This window comes from Artibeus jamaicensis, unplaced genomic scaffold (assembly GCF_021234435.1).
Source record: "Artibeus jamaicensis isolate MK-2021 breed Jamaican fruit bat unplaced genomic scaffold, CSHL_Jam_final contig_1998, whole genome shotgun sequence".
Lineage (NCBI taxonomy): Eukaryota > Metazoa > Chordata > Mammalia > Chiroptera > Phyllostomidae > Artibeus > Artibeus jamaicensis.
The window spans coordinates 21,493,210-21,516,298 of NW_026521407.1; the positions used below are offsets into that span (position 1 = coordinate 21,493,210).

The window sequence follows — 23,089 nt, forward strand, 5'->3', positions numbered from 1 at the left end:
GTGACAACTCTGACCTGTGAGGACCTCTGAGAGCCTGACGGGCCCTCTGTTCCCTCCCCCTCAACCTCAGAAGCTCCCCTTCGCTCCCGACTTGGCGTGGGAACAACCCACATCTGAACCCCTGGGAGCTGGGTGGCTGCGGGTGGGTCCCTGCCTGTAAATGGGGAGAAGAAACGTGTCTGTTGCGAGTTTACTGGGAGAATTAAATGGAATTAAAAATGCAACGTGCTCGGCGCAGGGCCATGCCCAACACACTGTCTGTAGCTCCCTCTCCTGGGGGGGGGCATGTGGCAAAGGACGGCTGTCGGGCACCTTTCCAGGCTGCGGTGGAAGTGAGAGGGGAGGGAGCTGTAGGTGTTCTGGTGGCCGCCCCTTTGATGTGGACTCTCAGAGACAATGACACCTTTGCAGGTGATGAGGATGGAGGAGGCGTCCCACCCCCGCTGCCCTTGAGGAGCCTCACCATCCAGCGGAGCCACAGGCTGGTCTCGCTGGCCGTGCGCAGGGTCACATTGGCTGGGGCCATGTCAGGGGGCGCCTGGAGGGTCTGGATCTTTCTAGAAGGCTGGCTGGGTGGGCTGGTGCCCACAATGTTCACTTGGCGCATGCGGAAGCTGGGGTGGGGGGAAGGGGATAAGCAAGACGGTGAGGGCAGGACCCCAGGGCCGAGGCCCGCCCCGGTTGGTCTGGGCAGCCCTCCCCCTTCCCGCCCCATTACCTGTAGTAGGTGAAGGGGTTGAGGTTGGGCACCTCCATGGAGCGGGCGTCGGGCTCGTTGCTGAGCTGGTGAATCAGCAGCCACTCTTCTCCCTCCCCGACGACGCCCACCTGGAGAAGGGAGACGCCCGTTAGACTTTCCCATCTGGGGGCCCAAGGCCAGTGCTCTGAGCCCCACCTTCTAAGAGGTTCAAGCCCTGTCCAGGGAGGTCTTGATTCAAACCCGAGGGCTCACCTGGAGGGCACCAGACGGGGCTACCACGTGTCCAGGCCCTTAACCAGGCCTTCGTGTGTGACCCCGAGCCCCGCCTGCATCAGGATCTCATGTCATAAGCCTGCTCCTGGGCAGGCCCTACACCTGGCTGATCACCTGAGGCTGGTGTCCGTGTGTTCAACAGGCCCCCCAGGCCATTCCCCCCAACACCCTGGCAGCCTTCTAAAACCCCAGCTAAGCCGCTGGGACCCCCGAATACTCCCTTCGTGCTGAGAATCATGGGTTTCCAGGGCTGTAGGCCTGCCACCCATCAGTCAACCAACAGCAAACGCTGCTGAGGAGGTGGAGGAAAGGGAACCCTCCCGCACCACTGGTGGGATTGTGGACTGGTGTGGCCACTGAGGAAAACAGTAGGGTGGTTCCTCAGAAAATTAAAAATAGGACTCCCACACCACTCTGCAATTCCACGTGTGGGCGTTTTATCTACAGAAATCCAAAACACTGATTCAGAGAGAAATGTGACCCCTATGCTCACTGCGGTGTTGCTGGTAATAGCCAAGGTGGGAGAGCGACCTAAGTGTCCACACGCAGACGGACGGATAAAGATGCAGCACATACATGCACAGACTATCACTCAGCCAAACAGGAGAAGGAAGTCCTGCCATGTGTGAGAACACGGATGGACCCACAGGGTGTTACGCTAAATGAAATATGCCAGACAGAGGAAGACAAATACCAGATAATCTCACTCACATGTGCCATCTAAAAAAACAAAACAAATGAATAAACAAAACAGAAACAGACCCATAAATGTAGAGAACCAGCTGATGATTGCCAGTGGGGAGCGGGTCAGGGATGGGAATGTAATAATAATGATGCTGATGATAATAAAATTTAGCAAATAAAGACCTGTGGGTGGTGGCTGGCTATTTTCCCAGGCCAGCTGGTCACTCCCCCTCCTCCCTGAGGGGACTGGTGTGCACTTGTGTGCACAGGTGTGGAGGGGACATGGGGGTGAGGCAGTAATGGGAGTGTGGGCATTTTGGGTGCTTGGCCACCTGATGGTTGCAGGTAAAAATTTGCACAGGTGGAAGCACGTATGATTTCTCACCTGAGAGCACGCACACACCTGAGGCCGGGAGGGGCTCTCTGGCCTCCAGGGCGCCCCTCCGACGGGCCTTACCTGGGCCTCCACCAGCCAGCGGGAGATGGAGGTTTTCCCGTCGTAGCCGGGCCGGAACTGCAAGGTCACGGAGCGGGGGCCGATGTTGGAAATGCCCAGGTTGGCGGGGGCCCCTGGGAGTTCTGACAAGGGAAGACGGGGTGTGGGGGAAAGGGTCTGGGGTGAGAAGGAAACAGGGCCGTCTGGGCACAGAGCGGCTGTGTCGCACTTTTCCAGGGCTTCCTCTGCTGGGGTCTGGGTGTGCGTGAGATGCTCACAGGGAGCTGGAGGCTGCACAAAACGAGCTGGGCTCAGGGAGAAACCAGACTGACCTCCCCTCCCAAACCCAAGGAGGTGAGGAGGAGGGTGGGGGCAGGAGGCAGACCCTGTTTTCAGGCCAGGGATCCTGGGGTTCAGGAGGAACAGAAAGGGTACAGATTCTGGGGTCAGACATCAATGAATTAGAATGCAACTCCACTGCTTCCACGCTGTGTGTCTTTGGGCAAGTTAGCTAACCTTTCTGTGCCTTGGCGTCCTCCTCAGTAAATGGAGATGATCACAGTATCACCTACTTTAGGGACTGAGTCGATGCAGATAAAGCACTTAGCTCTGAGCGTGGTGAGCACCAAGTAAATATTTGTCATTGTGACTGCTATTGTCACTTGGGGTTGGTTGAAAATGGGTGGGAAGGTTGTGGGGTTCTGGCCAGGTCACACAAGCATAGCTTCCCCAATTGAGGAAGGGCCGCAGGGCTCTCTAGTCCACACTCTCATCAATACAGAGGGGGCAACTGAGGTACAGAGGGGGCACTGAGTTGCTCAAGGTCTTGGAGCATGGCAGAAGTTACCACTGAGAGTAGATCCCAGCTGGCCCTTCAGGCCGGTCCAAGGTTTTTCCCACCCTGCTCTGCCTCTCCCTCAGCCAACACCTGCACTGAGTGGAATCCCATCGGACTTTCTGCGTGGCAGTGGGAATTCATCCGCTGAGTCCTGGGTACCACTAACTGATGTGGAATGTGGTGTGGAGGAGGGGGGAGAAGGGTAGGGGGACAAAGGTGGCGTCCCTGGGAGCCCATGCTTTTGAGAGCCGTGGGAGGAAGCAGCGGGGAGCCCCCGGGCCCTCCACCCTGAGCGCCGGAATCCGGAGAAGGACCCTGCTCTAGGGAGGACCCAAGGGAGCGTGGTCCCGAGGAGGGGAGAGCTCAGAGGGAAGAAAGCCCACATTCCTGAAAGAGACGGGACCTCCTGAGTGGGATGCTGATCGGGAGCAAGAGGCCGGGGGTCCGCCCGCGTGGGCACCTACCTGGAGGCACCCCGGAGGAGATGGTGGAGGCGGACACCTGGCCCTGGCCCTTGGCGGTCATGGCGGCCACCTCGATGGTGTAGGTGGTGAGCGCGGTGAGGCCCGTGACGCGGTACTCCAGGGTCACGTTGGGCAGGTAGTGTGTCACACGAGTGTTGGTTCGGTTATACTCCTCCCAGGAGATCCGGTACCCTGGGGGTGCCCCAGGGGCATGAGGGTGGCTGTGACCATGAGCTGGCTTGGGCCCTGCTGTCCTGCTCCTCACCTCTTCACTAGTCTGGCGGTTGGACACCCACGGGAAGCTTTGGGGCTGAGGCAGGTGGGGATATCTTGCCTGGGGCCCCAGGGGTGCCCTCGGTGGGATGCCCCCATTTGTAGGGAGGGGACTGCAGGAGAAGGGCAAGCCATCAGGGTGGCTGCTGAGGCTTGGGGCTGTGTCACAGAGCGAAGGGGCCGAGAGCCCCTCTAAGAAAGAATGGCTGCTCAGAGCTTTGGCTGCACACGAGGTGGGAGGCTGAGGGATGGACGAGATGACCTGTTCCTCAGCCTGCTTCAGTGACACCGGGGTGCCTACCTGTAAGGATGCCATTCTTCTCCCCCGGCTCTTGCCAGCTGACCTTCAGCGAGGTGTCCAGGATTTCACTGAAGCTCAGGTGTCCCACAGGCCCAGGCACTGTCCCGCAAAAGGGCCCCCACCCCACGCAATGCCAGTTAGAGCCAGAGAGAGACCACCATCTGAGAGATAGCCTGGGGTGTTCAGGGGTGCCCCAGCATGGGAGAGAAGACCAGGACCCCCCTGTGCCTGCCCCTTGGGTGGGTGGGCAGGGCAGAGCCTGCAGGGGGTGGGTGGCGCCTACCGTCCTCCAGGGTGCGCACCAGCTGGGGGGTGCTGCGGGGACCGTCTCCAGGAGTGGTGAAGCACAGCACAGAAGTGAAATACTCGGTGAACTTCTTCAGGCCAGACACGAAGCCCACGTGGATGCTGTCTTGGAAGTTGGGTCGGGCGGTCACCATGGTGACCTCCTCTTCCTGCTCTGGTTCCCAGGCGATTAGCTGGGGAGAGGCCACCAATTAAGGCAGGCCAGTAAGAATGTCCCAATAGAGGCAAAGCGCTCTCCCACAGGCTGGGCTAATGGACAGAGTGTCCAGGAGCCCAGGTCCCTGTGGCCCTCCTCCTAGGAAGGGATGGCTGTGCAGATGCGCACAGGGCCCTGGAATGCCTGTCCTGGGTGGTCACTCTGCTGCGCTGCTCTGCTCATCGGTGATGGCTGGGCACCACGAGTCACAGTGGCTTTGTAGACTCCCGCAACGAGAGATCTTTCCCGCAAAAGAGAGATCTGACCTTTTACCAAGATCAGCTGCACGGTTTGCAGATCCAGTGCAAGATAGAATTGGAGGGCCCCCTCGTGCCAACATTATTAAGGATTTCAAGATGACGGCAGCGGAGCACTGAACAGAACACGGGGTCCTTCCGAATGCGGGGCCCTGGGCGACTACACAGGCTGAGCACCAGTGAAGCCACCCCAGTTTTTTACAGATGAGGACGCTGAGGCTCAGAGAGGCTAGGTGACTTAGTCTACACCACACAGCTAGTAGGAAGCTGAGGATCTCTAATTCCAACACCTCCCTCCATCTGGGCTGGGGTGGCACCCCCTTGGAGTCCCCCACAGAGCTGGAACTGCGGTGTGTGGATAACTCTTACTCTTTAAGCACATTCCAAGTTGAGATTTCAATCTTAACCATCACATCAGGGTGGGAGCCAGCAAGAAAACTTCAGGGAGATCCAACACCTCTTTTTGTCTAATCTCCCCTCCGCAGACACCATCCACGGCCCCCTGGGCTTGCTGCCCCTCCTTCTTGCCTCTTGCTCCCGCGCCTGACACTCCTGTTGTCTGAGTCCTTCATCTGTCTCTGGCAATGACAGCTGGTCTCGGAGAGTTCCTCATTTATTTGAAGTTGATTAAATAGCAATTAATGGTGAAAAGCGATACTTGACGAGTTGTAGCGGGGATGGGTATTTATAGACAGAAAACAACCCTGTGCCCATGTCTCCTGACTCCCCCACACCCGTGACAATGCTTAATCTCCTCCTTCCGCAAACACGTGTTTATACGGGGTGTTTCAAAATTTAATTGGTATTGTGAAAAGATAGCCTATAGCAAGTTAATCAGATACTAATTAGCCCCTAAAAATACTAATCAGAAATCCTAAGTGGCATTTAATAAGTATGTTAAATATCCTCCTTATTTCGGTTATCTTGTTTCATAGCAATTAAATTGCTGAACTTCTTTGGAGTAGATTAAGAACAAATTTAATGTTTTCATTTAATTTAATTAATGTAAAGTTGAATTCATTACACCGTTAGAATGAATTGTGTGGTGTGTTCCCCGGCAAGTGCAAAATCTGGGGAAATATCATTTTATTGGGTTTAGACCAATTACACTTACTACCCTTAAAAAAAAAAAAGGACACGCCCTGGCCAGCGCGGCTCCATTGGCTGGCGCGTCATCCCGTGAGCCAAAGGGCGGCGAGCTCGCGTCCTGGTCAGGGCGCATGCCTAGGCTGTGGGTTCAGCCCCGGGAGGGGTGTGCATGAGAGATGGCATTTCTCACATGGACGTTTCTCTCCCTCTCTTCCCCTCTCTCTAAAAATCAATCAGCGCATCTCTGGGTGAGGATTTAAAAAATGAATAAGATAAGATGAAAATGGAGGAAAAGGACAAAGTGTGTCTTTACAGGTGCCCTAAAGCAATACCCACGTGAAACTGTCTCATAAAAGGGCCCAGAAGGAGCGCACAGGGCACCGGCCGTGTGGTTTGCGGTCCCAACAGTGACTTTGGGCCTGAAGCCCAAGATGGAGGCAAAAGTGTGGTTGTGGCAAAATACCGACTCGGATTCGAGCCACTTGTCCTTCTCTAGCTGCGTCTGGAGAGCAGGAGGCTTTGGGCTGAGAGGCCTCTCCCGAGGGCCGGGAAGGCTCTCTAATGGCCTTCTGCACCTCCTGTTGCCTGAGGGGAGCTGGGCCCTGGGCAGCTCTGGGATGGAACCTTGGGGTGAGCAGTGCCCAGCAGGCTGCCCTGAGAGCAGCTCTTACTGTGGCCCGGGCCTGGGCTCAGCCGTCACTGACCAGCCCAAGTCCATCAGCACCGTGAAGACCAGGTGGGAACCACTGTCCTGTGCCGTTATGTAAAAGGAAACTGAGGCTCAGGGTGGCTGGGGAACTGGCACCAGGATCTGGCTTCGGTTTGGGGACCTGAGACCTTTCACGAAGATCACAGCTAGCTGAGGGTTAGGGGGTCTCTTGGCCATCTGTGCCTGCGATTGTTACTTGCTGTGTGACCCTGGGGTAGTCACTCAACCTCTCTGGGCCTCAGGCTACTATTGGGAACGGTCGTAGCTACCTGGTGGAAGCATTATGGGGTTGCGAGTTAGGATGGTGTATATGGCCTGCTAGCTTCTGGAGTTGGGAGAAAAAAGAGGGAAATTTTCTCTTTCCCTTCCGTTGTCTTTCTCCCTCTGTCTACCTCTTTGCATTTACATGGATGCGCACAAAACATCCTGGAATGTAAGAAAGCAGTAGCAGTGGTTCTCTGGAGAGAGTTTTGGGGTGGGGTGGACTAGAACCAGGCAGTCCAAGGCTGGGGCTGGGGAGCAGGATTGCTGCTGTACGACTACCTCTTTATATCTGTTGGTGCTTGAATCATGTACATTTCTTTCCTGTTCAAAAATTAAAGGAAACATTTAAAAAAGATAATGGTGGGGGGATGTGGCAATGATAGCAAAATTTTATATATATCCTTTGACTGGAAACCCCAAAAATATCTTCATGGGGGAGCAGGTGGGCTGCACCGTGGGAGACGTAGGTGGTGGAGAATGGAGAATGATACAAAGTCAGCGTGGGGATGTGACGCAAGCAACAAGGAGGATTTCTGTGCAGTGCTCCGGGCAGTGACCTCAGGGGGGCACGTAAACAAGAAGGCAAGGTGGGGAGTGTGCAGAGTTTGCTGACCTTTACCCAGAAAGGAGAGGATATGCCTTTATACATGTAGGTACTTGCTTATGTCAAAATAATCTAACGAGAAACCAAAAGAGGCAAAAAGAAAGCACATCTGTGGGGGAGGGAGAGGACCAGAACTCAGGCTGATTGCCCCTGAATTTACTTTGCTCTGTAGCTGTAACTTCGGGAGCCATGCAAAGAGACTACATAATTACAAAATGAAATTAAATTAAAAAAAAATCAATCCCTAAAAATCGAAGCCAAAATGAAACAAATGAGCTTAACCGTGTATTGAGTTGCAGCAAAATGACACAGTGAGAAACTATTTCCAAAGACTGAGCAGCTCCGTGATGTGTGGTATGAAGAACATCCCAACTGGGACACACTTGAAAAATGGGAAGAACCGCCAGTGATCTGAAACGGCTTTCAGTAATCACCGTGTTGGTCCTCCGCCTGCAACCGCGGTGGGCGTTGGATGGGTGGGGGAGGTGGGCAATTATCTTGGTGCCCTGGGAGCTGGATTTTCGGGCTGGAGAGAAAACATGCAGACAAAAGACTAATGAGGTTATTAAGGAACCTACAGTCTTGAAATTGAATTGGAAGTATCAGTATGTGTTTTATCTTAAAAAAATATTCCCCAGCTGTCCGAGAAACAGTAACCAGTATTGGAATAAGGAGCACCCCCAGTGTTCGGACTGTGGTATCTAACTATCATTCCCGCTAAAGGACCCGTCGAAGACTGGGCTGGCCCCGGGCGAGGTGTAGGAAATGTGGGTACTCCTGAACCTCTTGTCCTATGGATAGCAAAGAAGGGGTTGAAGACTACTGGGGCCATGTCCAATGGGTTCATGAGTCAACCTGAAGAGGCCAGTAATAAGTACATTTGGCATCAATAAGAATTATAATGGGCCCTGGCTGGTGTGGCTCAGTGTATTGAGCGTGGGCTGCGGACCAAAGGGTCACTGGTCCAATTCCCAGTCCGGGTACACGCCTGGGTTGCAGGCCAGGTCCCCAGTAGAGTCTGTGTGAGAGGCAACCACACGTTGATGTTTCTCTCCCTCCCTTTCTCCTTCCTTTCCCCTCTCTCTAAAAATAAATAAGATCTTAAAAATAAAAGAATTATAATGGCAGTGGATTGAGGCATATCAAAGGCGTTTAAAAAATCCTTAAGTATATCATAATGCCACCCCAAACAACACAAAACAAAGATGCCTCCCTCACCCCAATCCGAAGTCCCCTGTCCTCGATGACCCTGCTAGGGAGCCATGTCATTGTTCTACAAATGGGTCTGTCATGGGAAAAGGGTGAGTGTTTCCCACACTCTATCGTACTGCTGGAGAACCACCAAGTTGGTAAGGAGAAAATTCTCTTTTTTGAAAGTATTTCAGCTAATACATCAAGACAGAATTATAACATCTGGCGGTCCCAATTTCACAGCTCCTATTGAAATAATAGATCAGACAAGGACGGTCAGCGGTCGCATCCCAGGAAGAGACGGCCACGCCTGATGCCTCTGGATGCAAACACACAACACCGTCGAGGGAGTAATATCGTGGGGAGAAAGCCCTCCAACCTGCATCTGATCAAGATTCTCATTCTAAGTTCCAATTGACTGCAGATACGGCCCATGTTCAATGGCCCCGCCGGGAGACAATCAGTGGAATCCAGACTGCGGAAAATTCCATAGTACAAATGACTGAGATTCTTTACTCAATAAATTACTAGAAAAAGAAAGAGAGCAAGCGAAGAGATGGAGAATCTATAGATCAGCTGAGACCTGAAAAAAACCAAAAAACAAAAAACCGAAACACCCAACCAAATGTAATTCTGTGGATCTGGAAGCAAACAGGCCAACTAGTAAGAGAGATGGTGTTGCTGCGGGGGGAGTTCGATGCCGACCGGGACTGCTGATGTGTTTTGGGCACAAGCATGATCATGTTTTAAATACTTTATAATATTTCTCTACAGAAATATTTGCAGGTGGAAGGCTGCGCTCCTGGGAGTTGCTTCGAACTATGCCAGGGAGGAGCAGGAGCCTGCAAAGTAAATGGAACACACTCGGCTGTGAATGGGTTCATTGCACGCAGGCCTCTCCCTACTTTAGTAGATGTTAGAAATATTTTCTTCCGTGAAAAGGAGGAAGGTCCACTTCCACTGGAGGTTTGCAGGGGACAAACACTGCTTTTTTCTCCCTGTGATACTGAGGCCAAAGAAGCAAGAGGCAGAATCTCCACTCGTATGCATTTGTACTTAGAAAAAAATCAAGTTACCTTTATTATTTTAATTTAAGTCAAAGGACATATTTTCTTCTTCGTGCAAGAAAACGTTCAGGCTCTGGAGCTTGAATCCGAGCTCGGCTGTTCCTCTGACTTTGAACAAGTCACTTGCTTCTTGTGCCTCAGTTTCTTCTTCTGTAAAATGGGGGGATGACAGTAATACTTGTTGGGGCTCTCATGCAGCGGGCGTGGGAGAAGAAGGCAAGCGTTTGCACCCTGCGTGGCACGTAGAAAGTGCCCCATAAGTGTGAGCTCTTTTCCGTGCTCAAGGTATCTGGGTGGTTCATCCCCACTGACTCAGATCGAACAGCTCCTGGGTGCTGGGCACCGACCAGGCTTGGGTGGGCGTCTGCAGCCTCCTCTTCTTCTGGGTCATAATGGGTCAGGTCATTGCCCTAACTGTTCTGACCACTTGGTTGCCCTTCCTCGCCCTCCAGGAGCCCTTTTCCTTAGAAGCTTGCAGCCCACCCCTCCCACATATGGGGGAAAACTTACTATCAGCAGCAGAAGCTAATTGTTCCCTGCTCACTCCTCAGCAAGAGCTGGGCCTTCCCCTTCTCCCCCCTGCCTGTCCCCAGAGTCCCAATTAGCAGGCTTTGCAGCCAGTCAGGCTGCCAACGTTCAGCTATGGCATCTGCCCTAGGACAGCCCACTTGGCCTTGGTGCCCCACAGGCCTGGGACCTGAGGGCTGTGACCTGGGCGTGTCCGGCTCTGGCCCATCCCCTCCTTGTCTGCTTAGAATTCAAGACCAAGGACCTAAAAGAGTGAATCAACACTAACCCTGAGTAACAAGAGCAGGCCCAGAGATGGCCAAAAGACCCTCTAACCCTCAGCTAGCAGGCCATCCCCTTGTGGCTTAATCTCAGACCCTTCCCGCCCAGCCACCCCCAACTTGCAGTCATAATGACCGAGGCTGCTAGTCCTAGAAATAACCTTGGCTGTCGTACATGTGCAGACACGGCACAGGAGGTGTGGGAACCTTCTGAAAGTGTCTGCAATCACCAGATCCCTGGGCTCAAAACCAGAGCCTGCGGTTACCCCTGGTCCTGGCCCTGGCCCCAGGCCCGGTCCCAGCTGGCTTCCTGCTGCATGCCCCTCAGATGCTCCGCCTCCCCTCCCGCCTACCCCAGGTTGGGGGTCCGGCTGTAAATGCAGCGTAGACCACGTTCCATGCTCCTCAGGAGGTGAGAGGAGAGGCCTGGCATGGGCTTCAGGTCTGGGTTCTAGGAGGGACAGTTGAGAAGTCCTGGCTTCTCATGCAGTTACAATGACGGCAAACGTACTGCCACCACCATCGCCACCACTCCTGTTGCGATTACCACTGGAATCGCCGCTCTCACGGTTACCACCAGCCTCTACTATTTGCTATGGGGCGAGCTGTTTCTCTCCAAATGCATACACTGACGTCCTAACCCCCAGGACCTCAGAAAGTGACTGTGCTTGGAGACAGTCTTTAAAGAGGCAATTACGTTAACATGATGTGGTTAGCGTGGGCCCCGCTCCAGTTCGACTGCTGTCCTTCTAAGAAGAGGAGGTTTGGACACACAGACACACACAGACAGATGATCACAGGAGGACACAGGGAGAAGACGGCCATCTCCAAGCCAAGACAGAGGCCTCAGAAGAAACCAGCCCTGCCGACACCTTGATCCTGGACTTCCCGCCTCCAGGACTGTGAGAAAAGATTTCTGCTGTTCCGCAGTCTGTGATACTTTGTTACGACATACTTTGTTACGACAGCCGGAGCGAATGAGTACATTTCTGTTACTGCCTTTACCAAAGCCATTTTCAGAGCACTTGTTATGTGTTTGTCATTGCGCTCAACAGATCACAAATATTATCTCATTTAGTCCTCACACAGCCCTCAGGGAGACACACTATCATCTTTGCTGGCAAGTGAGGGAACAGAGTTTATTTTCGTTTCCTGGCAGCTAGAACAGTAAATAACGTTGGGCTCGATAAATATTGAAATACTTATTGAAGGAAGCTCTGAGAGATTACAGGACTTGTCCGGCGAGCCAGCAAGAGGCAGAGCTGGGATTTCAACCCACGTCCGTGAGAGTCCTAGTCCTGCACCCTTCATGCAGCATGGGGTCAAGCCTGGAACGAGGGCGTGACCCAGCAGGATGCCTGTAAGAGCCACAGCTCGGCGGTAAGAAGTGGGTTCTGGATTTTTATGCGTGAAACAAACCCGGTTTTGTTTATAAGCCAGTGGTACTGAGAATGCCTGGCACTGGGTGGTGTCTGTGCCCCCCAACCTGTACCTGTCCTTGGAGAGAGTCCCAGTGCCCTTTACCTTGATCACGTGTCCTCTGCCTGGCTTGAGCCAACGATTTCAGAAACAGAGGGGGGACTGCCTCTTGCCCCCTCCCTCCACGGTGGCCTCCCTCTCGCATCTCCCAGCTTCCTCTGGGGACAAGGACAGGCCTCACGTACCTTGTAGCCCTGGTTGATGCCGTTGATGAACTGGGGGCTGGGGGCATTCCAGGTGAACCGGATGGTTGTGGAATTGGTGGCTTCTGCGTGCACGTTGCTTGGAGGGACCGTGGGGACTGGAGGAGAGCAGAGAGGGGTGGGGTGGGGTGGAGGTGTCTGTCTGTCTTGCCCAGTGAGGCAGAGGAAACACGGGGATGGGGTCTGCAGACCCTGCTTGGCCCCCACCGTCTGTCCTTCTCTTCCCTTGCTGTGTAGATGTAAGATTCCCCCTTTCTCTCGATCAGTTTGCACGAATAAAACTTGTCCAACCCATTTCACAGGGGGCTGATAAAGGAAAGTCGCGGATATGAAAACACCTGAGTGGTTTTTAGGTCCAATGCTAAACGTAAGCCATTTTATGATCCAATCAGTGTGAACTTCTGCGGAAGGTCCCTGTACCCCTGAAGCCTCTGCCTTCATCACGCTCCCCTCCAACCTCTTCCTCTTCCCCGCAGGCCCCGGACCCCACGGGGCAGCTGGGCACACCCACCTCCCTGCAGTGTCCACTCGGTGACCTTGCTGCTGTAGACGCCCAGCCCGGCGCTGTTGTAGGCGGCCACCTCGATCTCGTAGTTGGTCCAGATGATGAGGTCCTCCAGCAGCAGGTTGTTGACGTCAGCATCCGTGATGTTCTTGAACTGGTACCCGACAGGCAGCCCGGCCAGGCAGTACCTGAGGGGAGGAAGCCGGGACGCAGCGGATGGGCGTCAGCGTGCCTGCCTCGTGCCGGCGAAACAGTCTGTGACGGTGCGAATGTTCCATATCCGTGCTGTTCTATACGGGAGCCGCCAGCGCCAGTGGCTGCTGAGTGCCTGAAACGTGACTAGTGCCACTGAGCAACTTTACTTACTTTTAATTAACGTAAACAGCCACAGGTGGCTGCCTGACTGGATAACACAGGTCTGGGGGACGCGTCTGGGCTGTCCTCTCTTGATGGGGGAGGAGGGGTCAGCTTTGAGGGGTCACTGATGGGACAGCTCTCTCCAGAGGTTGGGTTCATTTTCTTTCTCCCTCTAAGACAGTGGCTGAGTGCCTCTCTCTCTCTTTTTTCACCCTCAGCTGAGGATGTGCTTATTGATTTTAAAGAGAGGGTAAGGGAGAGAAACATTAATCATTTGCCTCTCGCCTGCACCACAGTGGGGGATTAAGCCTGCAAGCCAGGCACGTGCCCTGAGCAGGAATCCAGCCTGGGACTTTTCAGCGGATGGGACAAGGCTCCAACCAACCGAGCCACACTAGTCAGGGCTCTCCCTTTGGAAGATCCCTCACTGAGGCAGAGAGAAAAAAACCTGAGGCTTCCTGCTCTAGCTGTTCCCATCTGCCACTGGCAAAAAGAACACATGGTAATGAGGAGGTGAAATCTACACAGGCAGACTTGGGAGGCTGGGGAGCTCACGATGCACACTCACCTTAGATTCATTCTAGGGACTGGGAAACTGGCGGGCCCCAGGGATTTTAATGTGGTCCTTTACCCTGTATCGGGGGTTCTCGAAGCCTGGGTGGGCCTCCGACACACCTGGAGGGTTTCTTAAAACACAGGTCACTGGGACTGCCCCCCAGATTTCTCATTCTGATGGGGGTGGGGGTTGAGAATGTGTGTTTCTATCACATTCTCCAAGGGCTGCTGCTACTGGTCCAGGGACTCCCCCCCCCCCCCCCGTGAGGACCACTGCTCTTTGGGTTCCCCAGAAACCCACCCCAAAATGAACTGCTAATGGAGCAGCCACACCAACAAAAGCCTCTTCCAAATTTTGGGAATTCTGATCCTGAGAGGGTCCACACGTGGCAAAGAGACAGGCGGGCCTGCCTGGCGTCCCACCGCCAGCCAGCACTCGGAGTTCTGATGGGCATTCTCAGCAGCTTCCAAGAGCAGGCTAATGTTAAGTGATAAACGCTGACGTTTGGTAACACTTAACAACTCACTTAAGGTTACCAGCAAAGTACCCTCGGTCAAACGTAAACACAAAAGTCTATAGACCTGGGCTTCATTGTGCGGTTAGGACCTAAGAGAGGACTTCCACTTTGTGACCAGTTTTTAGCCCAGTGGGTGGCCCATTTGTGGTCCGTCCCCAGGGAAAGCTGGCCTGACATGGGCTATTCTTGGGTCCCAGGTGGATGCCCTCTCGATAGATAACTGCCTCCCTGTAGTCCCATTTCTATGCAGCAGCCCTGGTATCAGCCTTGCCCATCCCCCCAGCCTTTAGGAGATTATATTGTATCTGGTCTCTTAACCATTCGCCTTGGTTTCCAAGGCTCTCACCGCTGGAAGTTCTTCTAGATGTCTAACCTCAATCTTCCCTACCACGGGGTAGGGATTTCTCGTTGCCAGATCCTTGTTGGATGGAGAAGGACCCATGAATTTGTTCCATTTTCCCATCCACTGCTGATACTCCCCCACCTGTTGTTCACCCCAGGCTGTTCTGTCTCCCCCTTACCCCCATCCCGTGAACACTCACCTGATGATGTAGCCCTTGAGGAGGCCGTTCTGGTGGTTCTCAGGAGGCGGCTGCCACTGAATCATAATGGACTGGTTAGTCCGGCCGCTGGCGATGACATTCTGCGGCGGGGCAGTGGGGGGCTCTTCGGGGAGGGAGACCCTGGAGAGGAAAACACCCAGGGTGGGTGGGGTTTTCTACTCTTAGTTCCGAGGGCAAACACAGGAGTTTAATGGGATGGGAGGAGGCTGAACTCTGCCCTGCTCTGTTTTGGGGTGACTGCACAACTGCTGTGTACTTTCGGGCAAGTCACTTACCCTCTCTGAGCTTATTTCTTTATCTGTTGAAGGAATATAATGAGGCTCCACTTGCCTGTTTTACAAGTCTGATTGGGGCACAGATGACGCAATGTACATATAAACCTTTTTTGAAAAACAAGGTAAAGCACCAGATGCATGTATTTTCTGTGCAGTCGAGGGCTGTGGGCCTCAGTTTCCCATTTGTCAAAGAAGCGGTTGACAGGCCGATGACATCTGTCACGAGGATTCAGGCGCTTTAGAAGCCGGAGTGTTGAACTCTTGCTTCCCAGTTGCCAGCTGGTGGCGTACCTCCCTGGGCTTCCTTTACTCTCCCTCCCCCCGGCTGAGCCCAGGCTGGGGCGGGTGGGGGTGACATGGCGTGTGGGTGACAGCCAGCGACCCGCTCGCGTCTTTCTCTGGCGCTGCCTGGGGGGACGCGGTGTTCCTCCTCAGCCTGTTTTTCGCACAACTGACACGCATCCGTTAAAAACAAACGTTAATTATTTTTGATGGATGTCTTTCCCTGTGTTATGTTTTTATGATTCTGCTTCCTGATGGACAGCTTTCCAGAACATACTGCACAGGGGAGCCTGCGGTGAGGGCGACTTCGCCTCCTTGTTGGTGACTCAGGGCCACTCCTGTGACGATTCATTAGGAAGACGGATCGGTGGCACCCGAAGAACCGGAGAAGTTCTGGGGTGGCTTTCCCTGCACTTTGAGGCCTTCTCTCCCGCTCCTTTCTTTCGCTGTAATGGGTAGTATTGTTTTCTGTTTGTCCAGGCTAACCGTTTTCATGGCTACCTCCTCCAGATTGGAAGGGAAAGTAGAGACCATACACTGTTAACTTTTATCCCTATTTAATGCTTTGTATATAGTTGTTACTTTATTATTGAATTTACTGGGGCGACATTGGTTAATAAAATTATATAGGTTTCAGGTATAGAGTTCTATCATAGATCATCAATATATCATCTCGTGTGTTCACCACCCAAAGTCAAGTCTCCTTCCATCACCATCGACCCCCCTTCACCCTCTTCTACCTCCTCCCGCCCTTCCCTCTGGTAATCGCCATCCTGTTGTCTGCGTCTGTGAGTTTTATTTTTACCCATCCCCTTTTCTTATTGGGATTCCGGAGCTCTGCAGGGCCAGGGCCATATCCATGTTGTCCCCTGCACCATCTCTAGTGGTCCAAACAGGGCCACTAGAGCATAGGAGGTGCTCAGCGAACAGCGAACGAGTAAGCCCTCCTGTAACTGCTCTCCACGCGAGGCTGTTCTCGGCCACTCTTCCCTCCTGCGGGAGTTCCGCGGCCCCTGGGGTGTCCCCCTAGTGAAGTCCAGAGACAGCTTGTTGGAACTGTGGCAAAACCACAACGACCAATGGAAGCCAGAGGTGTGGGTGCACACCTAAGGATGCCTTGTCTCCCGTGCTGAATATTAGTTTAATGATAAACAAGGTTTACTTCTGGGCTCTCGATTCTTCTCCAGTGGTCTGGGTGTCTGTTTTTATGCCTACATCGTCCTGTTTTGATCACCCTAGCTTTGTGGTATAGTTTGAAATCAGGAAGCACGGTACCTCCAGCTTTGCTCTTTCTCAGGGTTGCTTCGACTCTTTGCGATTTTGGGGGGCTCCATACAGATGTTAGGTTTTTTTCCTGTTTCTGTGAAAAACTCCATTGGAATTTTGATAGGGATTGCATTGAACTCATAGCTGGCTTTCGTACGGGCATTTTTAGCAATATTAATTCTTCTCAATGGGGAAAGTATTGTCTCTTCCATAAATAGTGGTGGGAAAACTGAATAAACACATTCAAGAGAGAGAAAGTAGACCCCCTATCTTACCCCACTCATGAAAATGAACTCGAAATGGGCTAAAGACTAAATATAGCACCGGAAACCACAGCAGCCAGTCCTAGGAGAAAACACAGGGAGAAGTCTCCCTGACACTGGTTTTGGCAGCGACTCCCTGCGTGTGACAGCAAGCGCACCGGCACCGGGAGCAAAAATAACAAGTGGGAGGACGTCGGGCTGAAAAGCTTCTGCACAGCCAAGGGGACCGGCAGTGGCACAGAAAAGGCCGCCTACGGAATGAGACAAAGTATTGCAAACCCTGTGTCTGGTAAGGGGTTAATATCTAAAATACATACAGAACTCACCCAACTTAATAGCAAAAAAAACCCCCCAAAAAAAACAAACCCAAAATAAAACAAAACCAAACCAGCAGCAGCAGCAACGAAAAAACCCACCATTAAAGAATGGGCAGAGGACATGCAGACGGCCAGTAGGTAGATGAAAAGGTACTCAGCACGACCAATTATCCGAAAATGCAAATCAAAACCTCAATGAGATGCTGCTTCACGCGTGTTAAAATGACTATCATCAAAAAGACAAGAGACACCGTGGGCGAGGATGGGGAGAAAAGGGAACTCTTGCGCACTGTTGGTGGGAATGCAAATGGATTCAGCGACTATGAAAAACAGTGTGGAGTTTCTTCAGAACATTAAAAATAGAACGGCCATATGAGCCCGCCACCTCACTTCTGGGGCTATATCCATCCGAAGGAAATGGAAACAGAATCTTGAAGAGATATCTGCACCCCCGTTTTCATTGAAACATTATTCACAACAGCCAAGACATGGAAACAACCTAAGTGTCCATCAAAGAATGAATGAATGAGGATGTGGCACACACACGTGGAATCTGAAAAACCTGAACTCAGAGAAAGACTCGACCGGTGGTTAGCAAGGGCTGGGGAGGGAGTTACATGAGGAGATATCAGTCGGGGGTGCGAACTTCCAGTTGTAAGATTAACAAGTTCTGGGCATCTAATGGGCAGCGTGGGGATTGCAGCTAATAATACTATATTATATGCTCGAAAGCTGCTCAGAGTGGATACGAAATGTTCCCACCATAAAAAGAAAGGGTAACAGGGAAGGAGGTGTTAGCTAACTACGGGTGGTGTCGTTTTGTAACATATGAGTCTGTCAAATCCACAGGCTGTACACCTTAAACTTACACAATGGTGTATGTCAATTATATCTCAATAAATTGGAAAAAAAATAAAGCCAAACCTAGAAAGCACAGAGCAAAGCGCACGGCTTTGGCACATGCAATTTCTGTTGCTGTCATTCTGTCCTCTTGATGTCTTATTCTCATTAGAGGTGGCCGCTGCTCGGGGCGGAGGTGGCCAGAATGAGCCTCCTACATAAGTGGGTTTGGCTGTGTGATGTTTCAAAATGGATGACCTGCTGTTTTTATTCAATTCCCATCGTTCTGAGAAAGCTGTGTGCAAAGCCTAATAGGGCTGGCGTCACGCAAGGTGCTGGCCACGGGGATCCGAGCAGATTCCACCCCCCTCCAGCAGCCTGAGGGCATGCCAGGCAGAGGATGGGAGTCTTTGAACTCGCCTAGCTCCTAGCTGGTGGGACCGCTAAATTTGGTTGGTGCTCACGCTCCTGGCCCACTCACAGCGCTTCTCCCTGCTTCTGTCTCTGCTAAGGCCTCATTTCATCCTTACCACATGCCTGGGAGGCAGGAGGGAGTGCTGTTCCCCCATCCTGCAGATGCACAGTCTGAGGCCAGGAGAGCTCCAAGACAACCAGCCAGGCCCTGCCGGGCAGTCTGGCCCCACTCTGCCACACTGGTTTCGGCAACAGGCAGCCCCTCTCGGCCCCTCCCTCAGCTGGACACTGAGACCTCTCTCTCACCTCTCCGTGTCTTTGCTGAATTGTCCTTTCCCCACGTCGTTGACGGCACAGAGACGGAACTGGTAGGAGCGTGCAGGAACCAAGCCCTTGACCATCACTGAGGTAGCCTCGGGGTCCACACTGGCCAGGAGCACGGTCCAGGGGGCATCTACATGGGTGGAGGGTGGAGGCGAGGTGGGCCTCTTGGGGACCATACTCCTTATCCCTGGCTCCCAGCAGGGGTCCAGCCTCATTTGTGGCCAGCAGAGGCCATCCCCTTGGGCCAGTGGAGGCTGGTCATGTCATATTTTAGGTCCCCTCAGCCTGTGTGTGGGGGGGTGGGTCTGGAGGGTGCCAGGGGGCAGCAGAGATCATAGGAACTGAGAAGCATTGGTCCTTCCCACCTTCCCCCCACCCCTTCAAATCGATGAGCTCTATGCAAACTGTATTTAAAACAACGTTCAAATGATGCCTGCTAATTCTGGAGTCCACAGCCTGGGGACTTGGAGGATAAAGAGGAAAAGGACTGCCACCATCTAGAGGCTGCTGGTGTGGCAGGCCCCAGTGCTGCACCTCCTGGGGGTCTTGTTCAGCTGTCACAGCGACCCCAGGGGGCAGATTCATCCTCTGACAGCTGAGGAAGTTGAGGCTTCCAGAGGGAGGGGGCCGCTCTAAGGCAGAGCTGTAGGAAGTGGGGCGCTGGAATCCAGCTGGCCTGTGCAAGGACCCCCCACCCCCACCCCCACCCCCGCCACCCGCGGTGGAGCTGAGCCTTACTGTTCTCCGACATCTCCAGGACATAGCGGACCAGGGGGCTGTTGCCGTCGAAGGGCTTGGCCCACGTCAGGTTGATGGCCCGCCTCTCTGAGGTGCTGAGCATCGCCACTGGGCGCTCAGGGGCGTGAGGCAGTTGTCTGGAGGAGAGACATGTGGTGGGGTCACAGGTGAGGTCTAGAGACAGGACTGGGGTTGAATTTCCAGGATACCTTGTGCTCAGCCATGAAACTTGCTCTTTGGGGCCCTGGCTTGTGTGGCTCAGTGGATTGAGAACCCACCTGCGAATCATAGGGTCGCTGGTTTGATTCCCAGTCTAGGGCACATGCCTGGGTTGCGGGCCAGGTCCCCAGATGGGGACATCACACATTGATGTTTCTCTCCCTCTCTTTCTCCCTCCCGTCCCCCTCTAAAGAATAAATAAATAAGGTCTTAAAAACAAACCAAAATACTTGGCCTTTGGGCCATCTATTTGCAGATCCTTCTCTCTGGCGCTGGAGCCCACCCGTCCAAAGCCAAACCCAGACTCCCCTGCTCTTGCAGGGGTCCCAACCTAGAAGGATGCTTGGGTGTGTTGTGAGAGAAGGTGTGTGCTCCCAGGTACCCTGGTGGCCTGCCAAAACGTGGCTTCTCATTGCTGCCTGCACCCGTTTGCCGGGGCCTGGGCAGGTGCCCTTACCTGACACGCAGGTGTGCGCTGCGCGAGTCGTTGCCCCCGGCTGACAGCACCCGGCAGGTATACGTGCCGATGTCCCCTGACCACGTCTGTGAGATGTGCAGGGAGCCGTTTTTGTCCAGGCGGATGCGTGGGTTGCTCTCTGTGCCCAGGGTGGCCCCGTCCTTCTCCCAGACGTACCTAAGAGTAGGAAGAGCCAATAAGTAAAGAGAGGAAGGGAAGAAGGGGTGCTCTCGGGGGTGCTCTTTGCCCAGGCTGCTCTGCAGGAGACAGTTGCGAGGATTGGTAGGGGGCAATCTGGGGCCGGTCTCAGCCAGGGCACTGTCCATCACCCCTGTGGGGGCGGGTGCCTGTGGGGGCGGTGTGGGCAGGGGGAGTTAAGGCTGTAAGTCTTCACTGCTCATTTACACCTTCAGTTCAAATCTAGGTCGAAGCCTTTATGCTTTTAGCTGGAAGCTATTGCCCAGCAGCCAGCACAGAAGATCTGGCAAACAGCTATTCTTCCCCAAAGGCTAAAAGATTATAGTTGGAAAAAGAATGCGCGTTTCTGCATAGACTGCATTCTGGAATTAGTTCTATGAGGTGAATCACTAGATCAACGCATCACTGTGACAAAATGACTTTTGTGTCTGAAAAATCTCTTTAGTGCCGGTCAGTCCGTACAAAGGGGACCTTGAGGAATTGCACACGAGCCCGTGTCTGACAATAAGAAACATCTTCTGTGGGACTGTTCTGCAGGAAATACGACCCTCGTTGCCCTTAAGACACGTGGGTGCCAGGTCCTCCCCCCTTCCAAGGTCGATCAGGGTGCCCAGTGCCAGGGGAGGGAAAGGGGTGGGAGTTCAGATGCTTTGCAAATGACCCATCACCTGCTCTCGGGGTGATGGGGTGGTAGGCCCCAGCCACGGCGGGGTCCTAGAACTCTCTGGGTTAAGAGAAGGTAAGACTGCTAAAGAGAATGATGCTGCGATCTTTTTAACCTAAGTTTTTAAAAATCAGAAAAGTAGCAAGTACAGGTAACAGCAAAGGACAAAGGAGAACTGAAAAGTTTTCCCATAACGGGAGACCATGATTAACGTTTGTGCCCACACCTTGTAGACTCTTCTCGCCTGCCCCATGGGCCGCTGCTCTGCTCGGGACTGGATCCCCCTGGGCTCACTCACCAGCACTGTGGTCCTGGGTATGTGTATTAACCATGCCGTGCCTCAGTTTCCTCATCTCCCATGTGAGTGAAATAACACCACTCGCCTATAGGGCTGCTGTAAGAACTGTGAGAGTTCGTACCAAATATTTAGAACAGGTTAGCCATTATTGTGCAGTTTTCCGGATACAGCATATTTTTACATAAGTGATATCCGGCAAACTATCTGTGGATGGCAAAGAGGCCCCATGCACACCCGACTGCACGGCGGGCGGCCTCACACACTCAGGGATGGAGAGTGATCAGACAGGACGGTCTGAACAGAACCATTCCTGACGAAGGGCAGGTCATGGAGAGGAGTCACATCCTGGGCCTGTAGCTTCCCTGACAGAGGCCGATCTTTACCTTCAGTGAGTCCTGTCTGCTATCTTTTTGCATCTAAGATGAGGTACACCTTTGACCTTGCAGAGCGATTTTCTTTCCCAGACGTTCAGGGCACAGCCCGCACACCCGAGCAGACCACAGAACCCTCATTGCTTTCCCGCCCTTGGCACACTGCCTCTCTGTGCCGGATGTGTTCATTGTAAATCATCCCTGACCCGCCAATGGAAACAAAGTCTGTGTCACACCTTTGTTCCACTTCTTATCCAATCCCAGGGTTTCCCTGCTTTGCTTTCTCACACCTCCTTAATCTACCACCAATGGATTTCATGTAACCCTCCTTAAACTTCCTCCTTTGATGCTAATGTATAAAATAAACTGCAAAAATGGCAAATTTCAAGAATAGTTTCTCAATCTATTGAGACTTTGCTTCCCAGCAATTGTCAATTTGGCTCAACTAAACTCGTGAGAATTCTCTACAGGGTTGGACGTTCCTTACTTCAACATATCCATCCATCTATTGCTTTCTCCACACAATGTAATATCATAAACTTGTCAATGAGGCATTTCCATCCCACAGTTTCTGTCGGCGGCCTCAAGTATGGATGCTCTGTAATTGATCCCATAAAGCTGGGGCCCGGTTTAGCTCCTGGTTTTCTGACATTATAGTTAATGCTGTAATGAACATCCTTGCAGCAAGATATTTACATACATTCTAGGTCATTTCCTCAAGGATCAATTCTCAGCAGTACAACTGCTGAATTAACTTTTCAGGCTTTTTATACATATTTACACGTCGCCAAAAGCAATCGCCTTTAATTCATCTCTAGAAAAGAATTATCCTTGCCAGGGTTGGTGGGATGGGGAGAGTTTTTCTTAAAAAAAAAAAAAACAAAAAAGCACATCCAGTTGCAGAGAGTAGATTCTGCGTAAGAAATAACCAGTGGCAAGGAGACATGTGGCTGGTGCTGTAGGGAGGATGCAACTCCCACAACTCAACTGGGATTGAATGGGCAGTTACTCGTAATTAGGAAGATAAAGGATAGGAGAGCAGGTGAACCACAGCATGAAAAAGTAGCTAGCCAAATGCAGAAGGCGGGCCAGTCTATAGTAGGGGTCAGCAACCTAGGGCCGGCCCTGCTGTCTGCTTGTATAAATAAAGTTTTATTGGAACACAGACATGCCCACTTGTTTCCATGTTAATGAGTATATTTGCATTGAACTTAGGGTAAAACATTTCCAAAATAACCTGTAATCATATAGAGTAGTCATGACAACGACCCTCAAAGCCTAAAATATTTACTCTCTGGTCCTTTACAAAAAATGTTTGCGTGAACGACAATAAAGAAAACAGTTTGCCAAAAAAGAAAAAAGTTTGTAGACCTCCGTCTTGTAGAACCTGGTTTCTCCAACAAGTCAACTGCGTGAAAACAAAGACAAAGACACAACAAGGGCGAGGGGGGTGCGTAGCACAAGGAAGACACACCAAACCCAACACAATGTGCTCACGCTGTTTGGCCGCTGTGTTTGACTGACAGCTGCGGGGACACCCTCC

At 52.5% G+C, this 23,089-nt stretch overlaps 1 protein-coding gene across 1 annotated transcript in view; it reads right to left on the minus strand.

Annotated features, from left to right (window-relative positions):
- SDK2 (sidekick cell adhesion molecule 2) overlaps nucleotides 1-23,089 on the minus strand; it is a 241,925-nt gene that overhangs the window by 48,470 nt on the left and 170,366 nt on the right. The window contains exons 13-24 of the mRNA XM_037128109.2: nucleotides 20,016-20,192; nucleotides 19,340-19,476; nucleotides 18,584-18,731; nucleotides 14,600-14,740; nucleotides 12,634-12,815; nucleotides 12,105-12,220; nucleotides 4,253-4,448; nucleotides 3,970-4,068; nucleotides 3,396-3,587; nucleotides 2,115-2,236; nucleotides 719-828; nucleotides 464-614 (exon numbers count right to left, since the gene is read on the minus strand). Of these exons, the coding sequence (XP_036984004.2) occupies nucleotides 464-614; nucleotides 719-828; nucleotides 2,115-2,236; nucleotides 3,396-3,587; nucleotides 3,970-4,068; nucleotides 4,253-4,448; nucleotides 12,105-12,220; nucleotides 12,634-12,815; nucleotides 14,600-14,740; nucleotides 18,584-18,731; nucleotides 19,340-19,476; nucleotides 20,016-20,192 (1,771 nt within the window). The remainder of the gene's footprint in view (nucleotides 1-463; nucleotides 615-718; nucleotides 829-2,114; nucleotides 2,237-3,395; nucleotides 3,588-3,969; nucleotides 4,069-4,252; nucleotides 4,449-12,104; nucleotides 12,221-12,633; nucleotides 12,816-14,599; nucleotides 14,741-18,583; nucleotides 18,732-19,339; nucleotides 19,477-20,015; nucleotides 20,193-23,089) is intronic.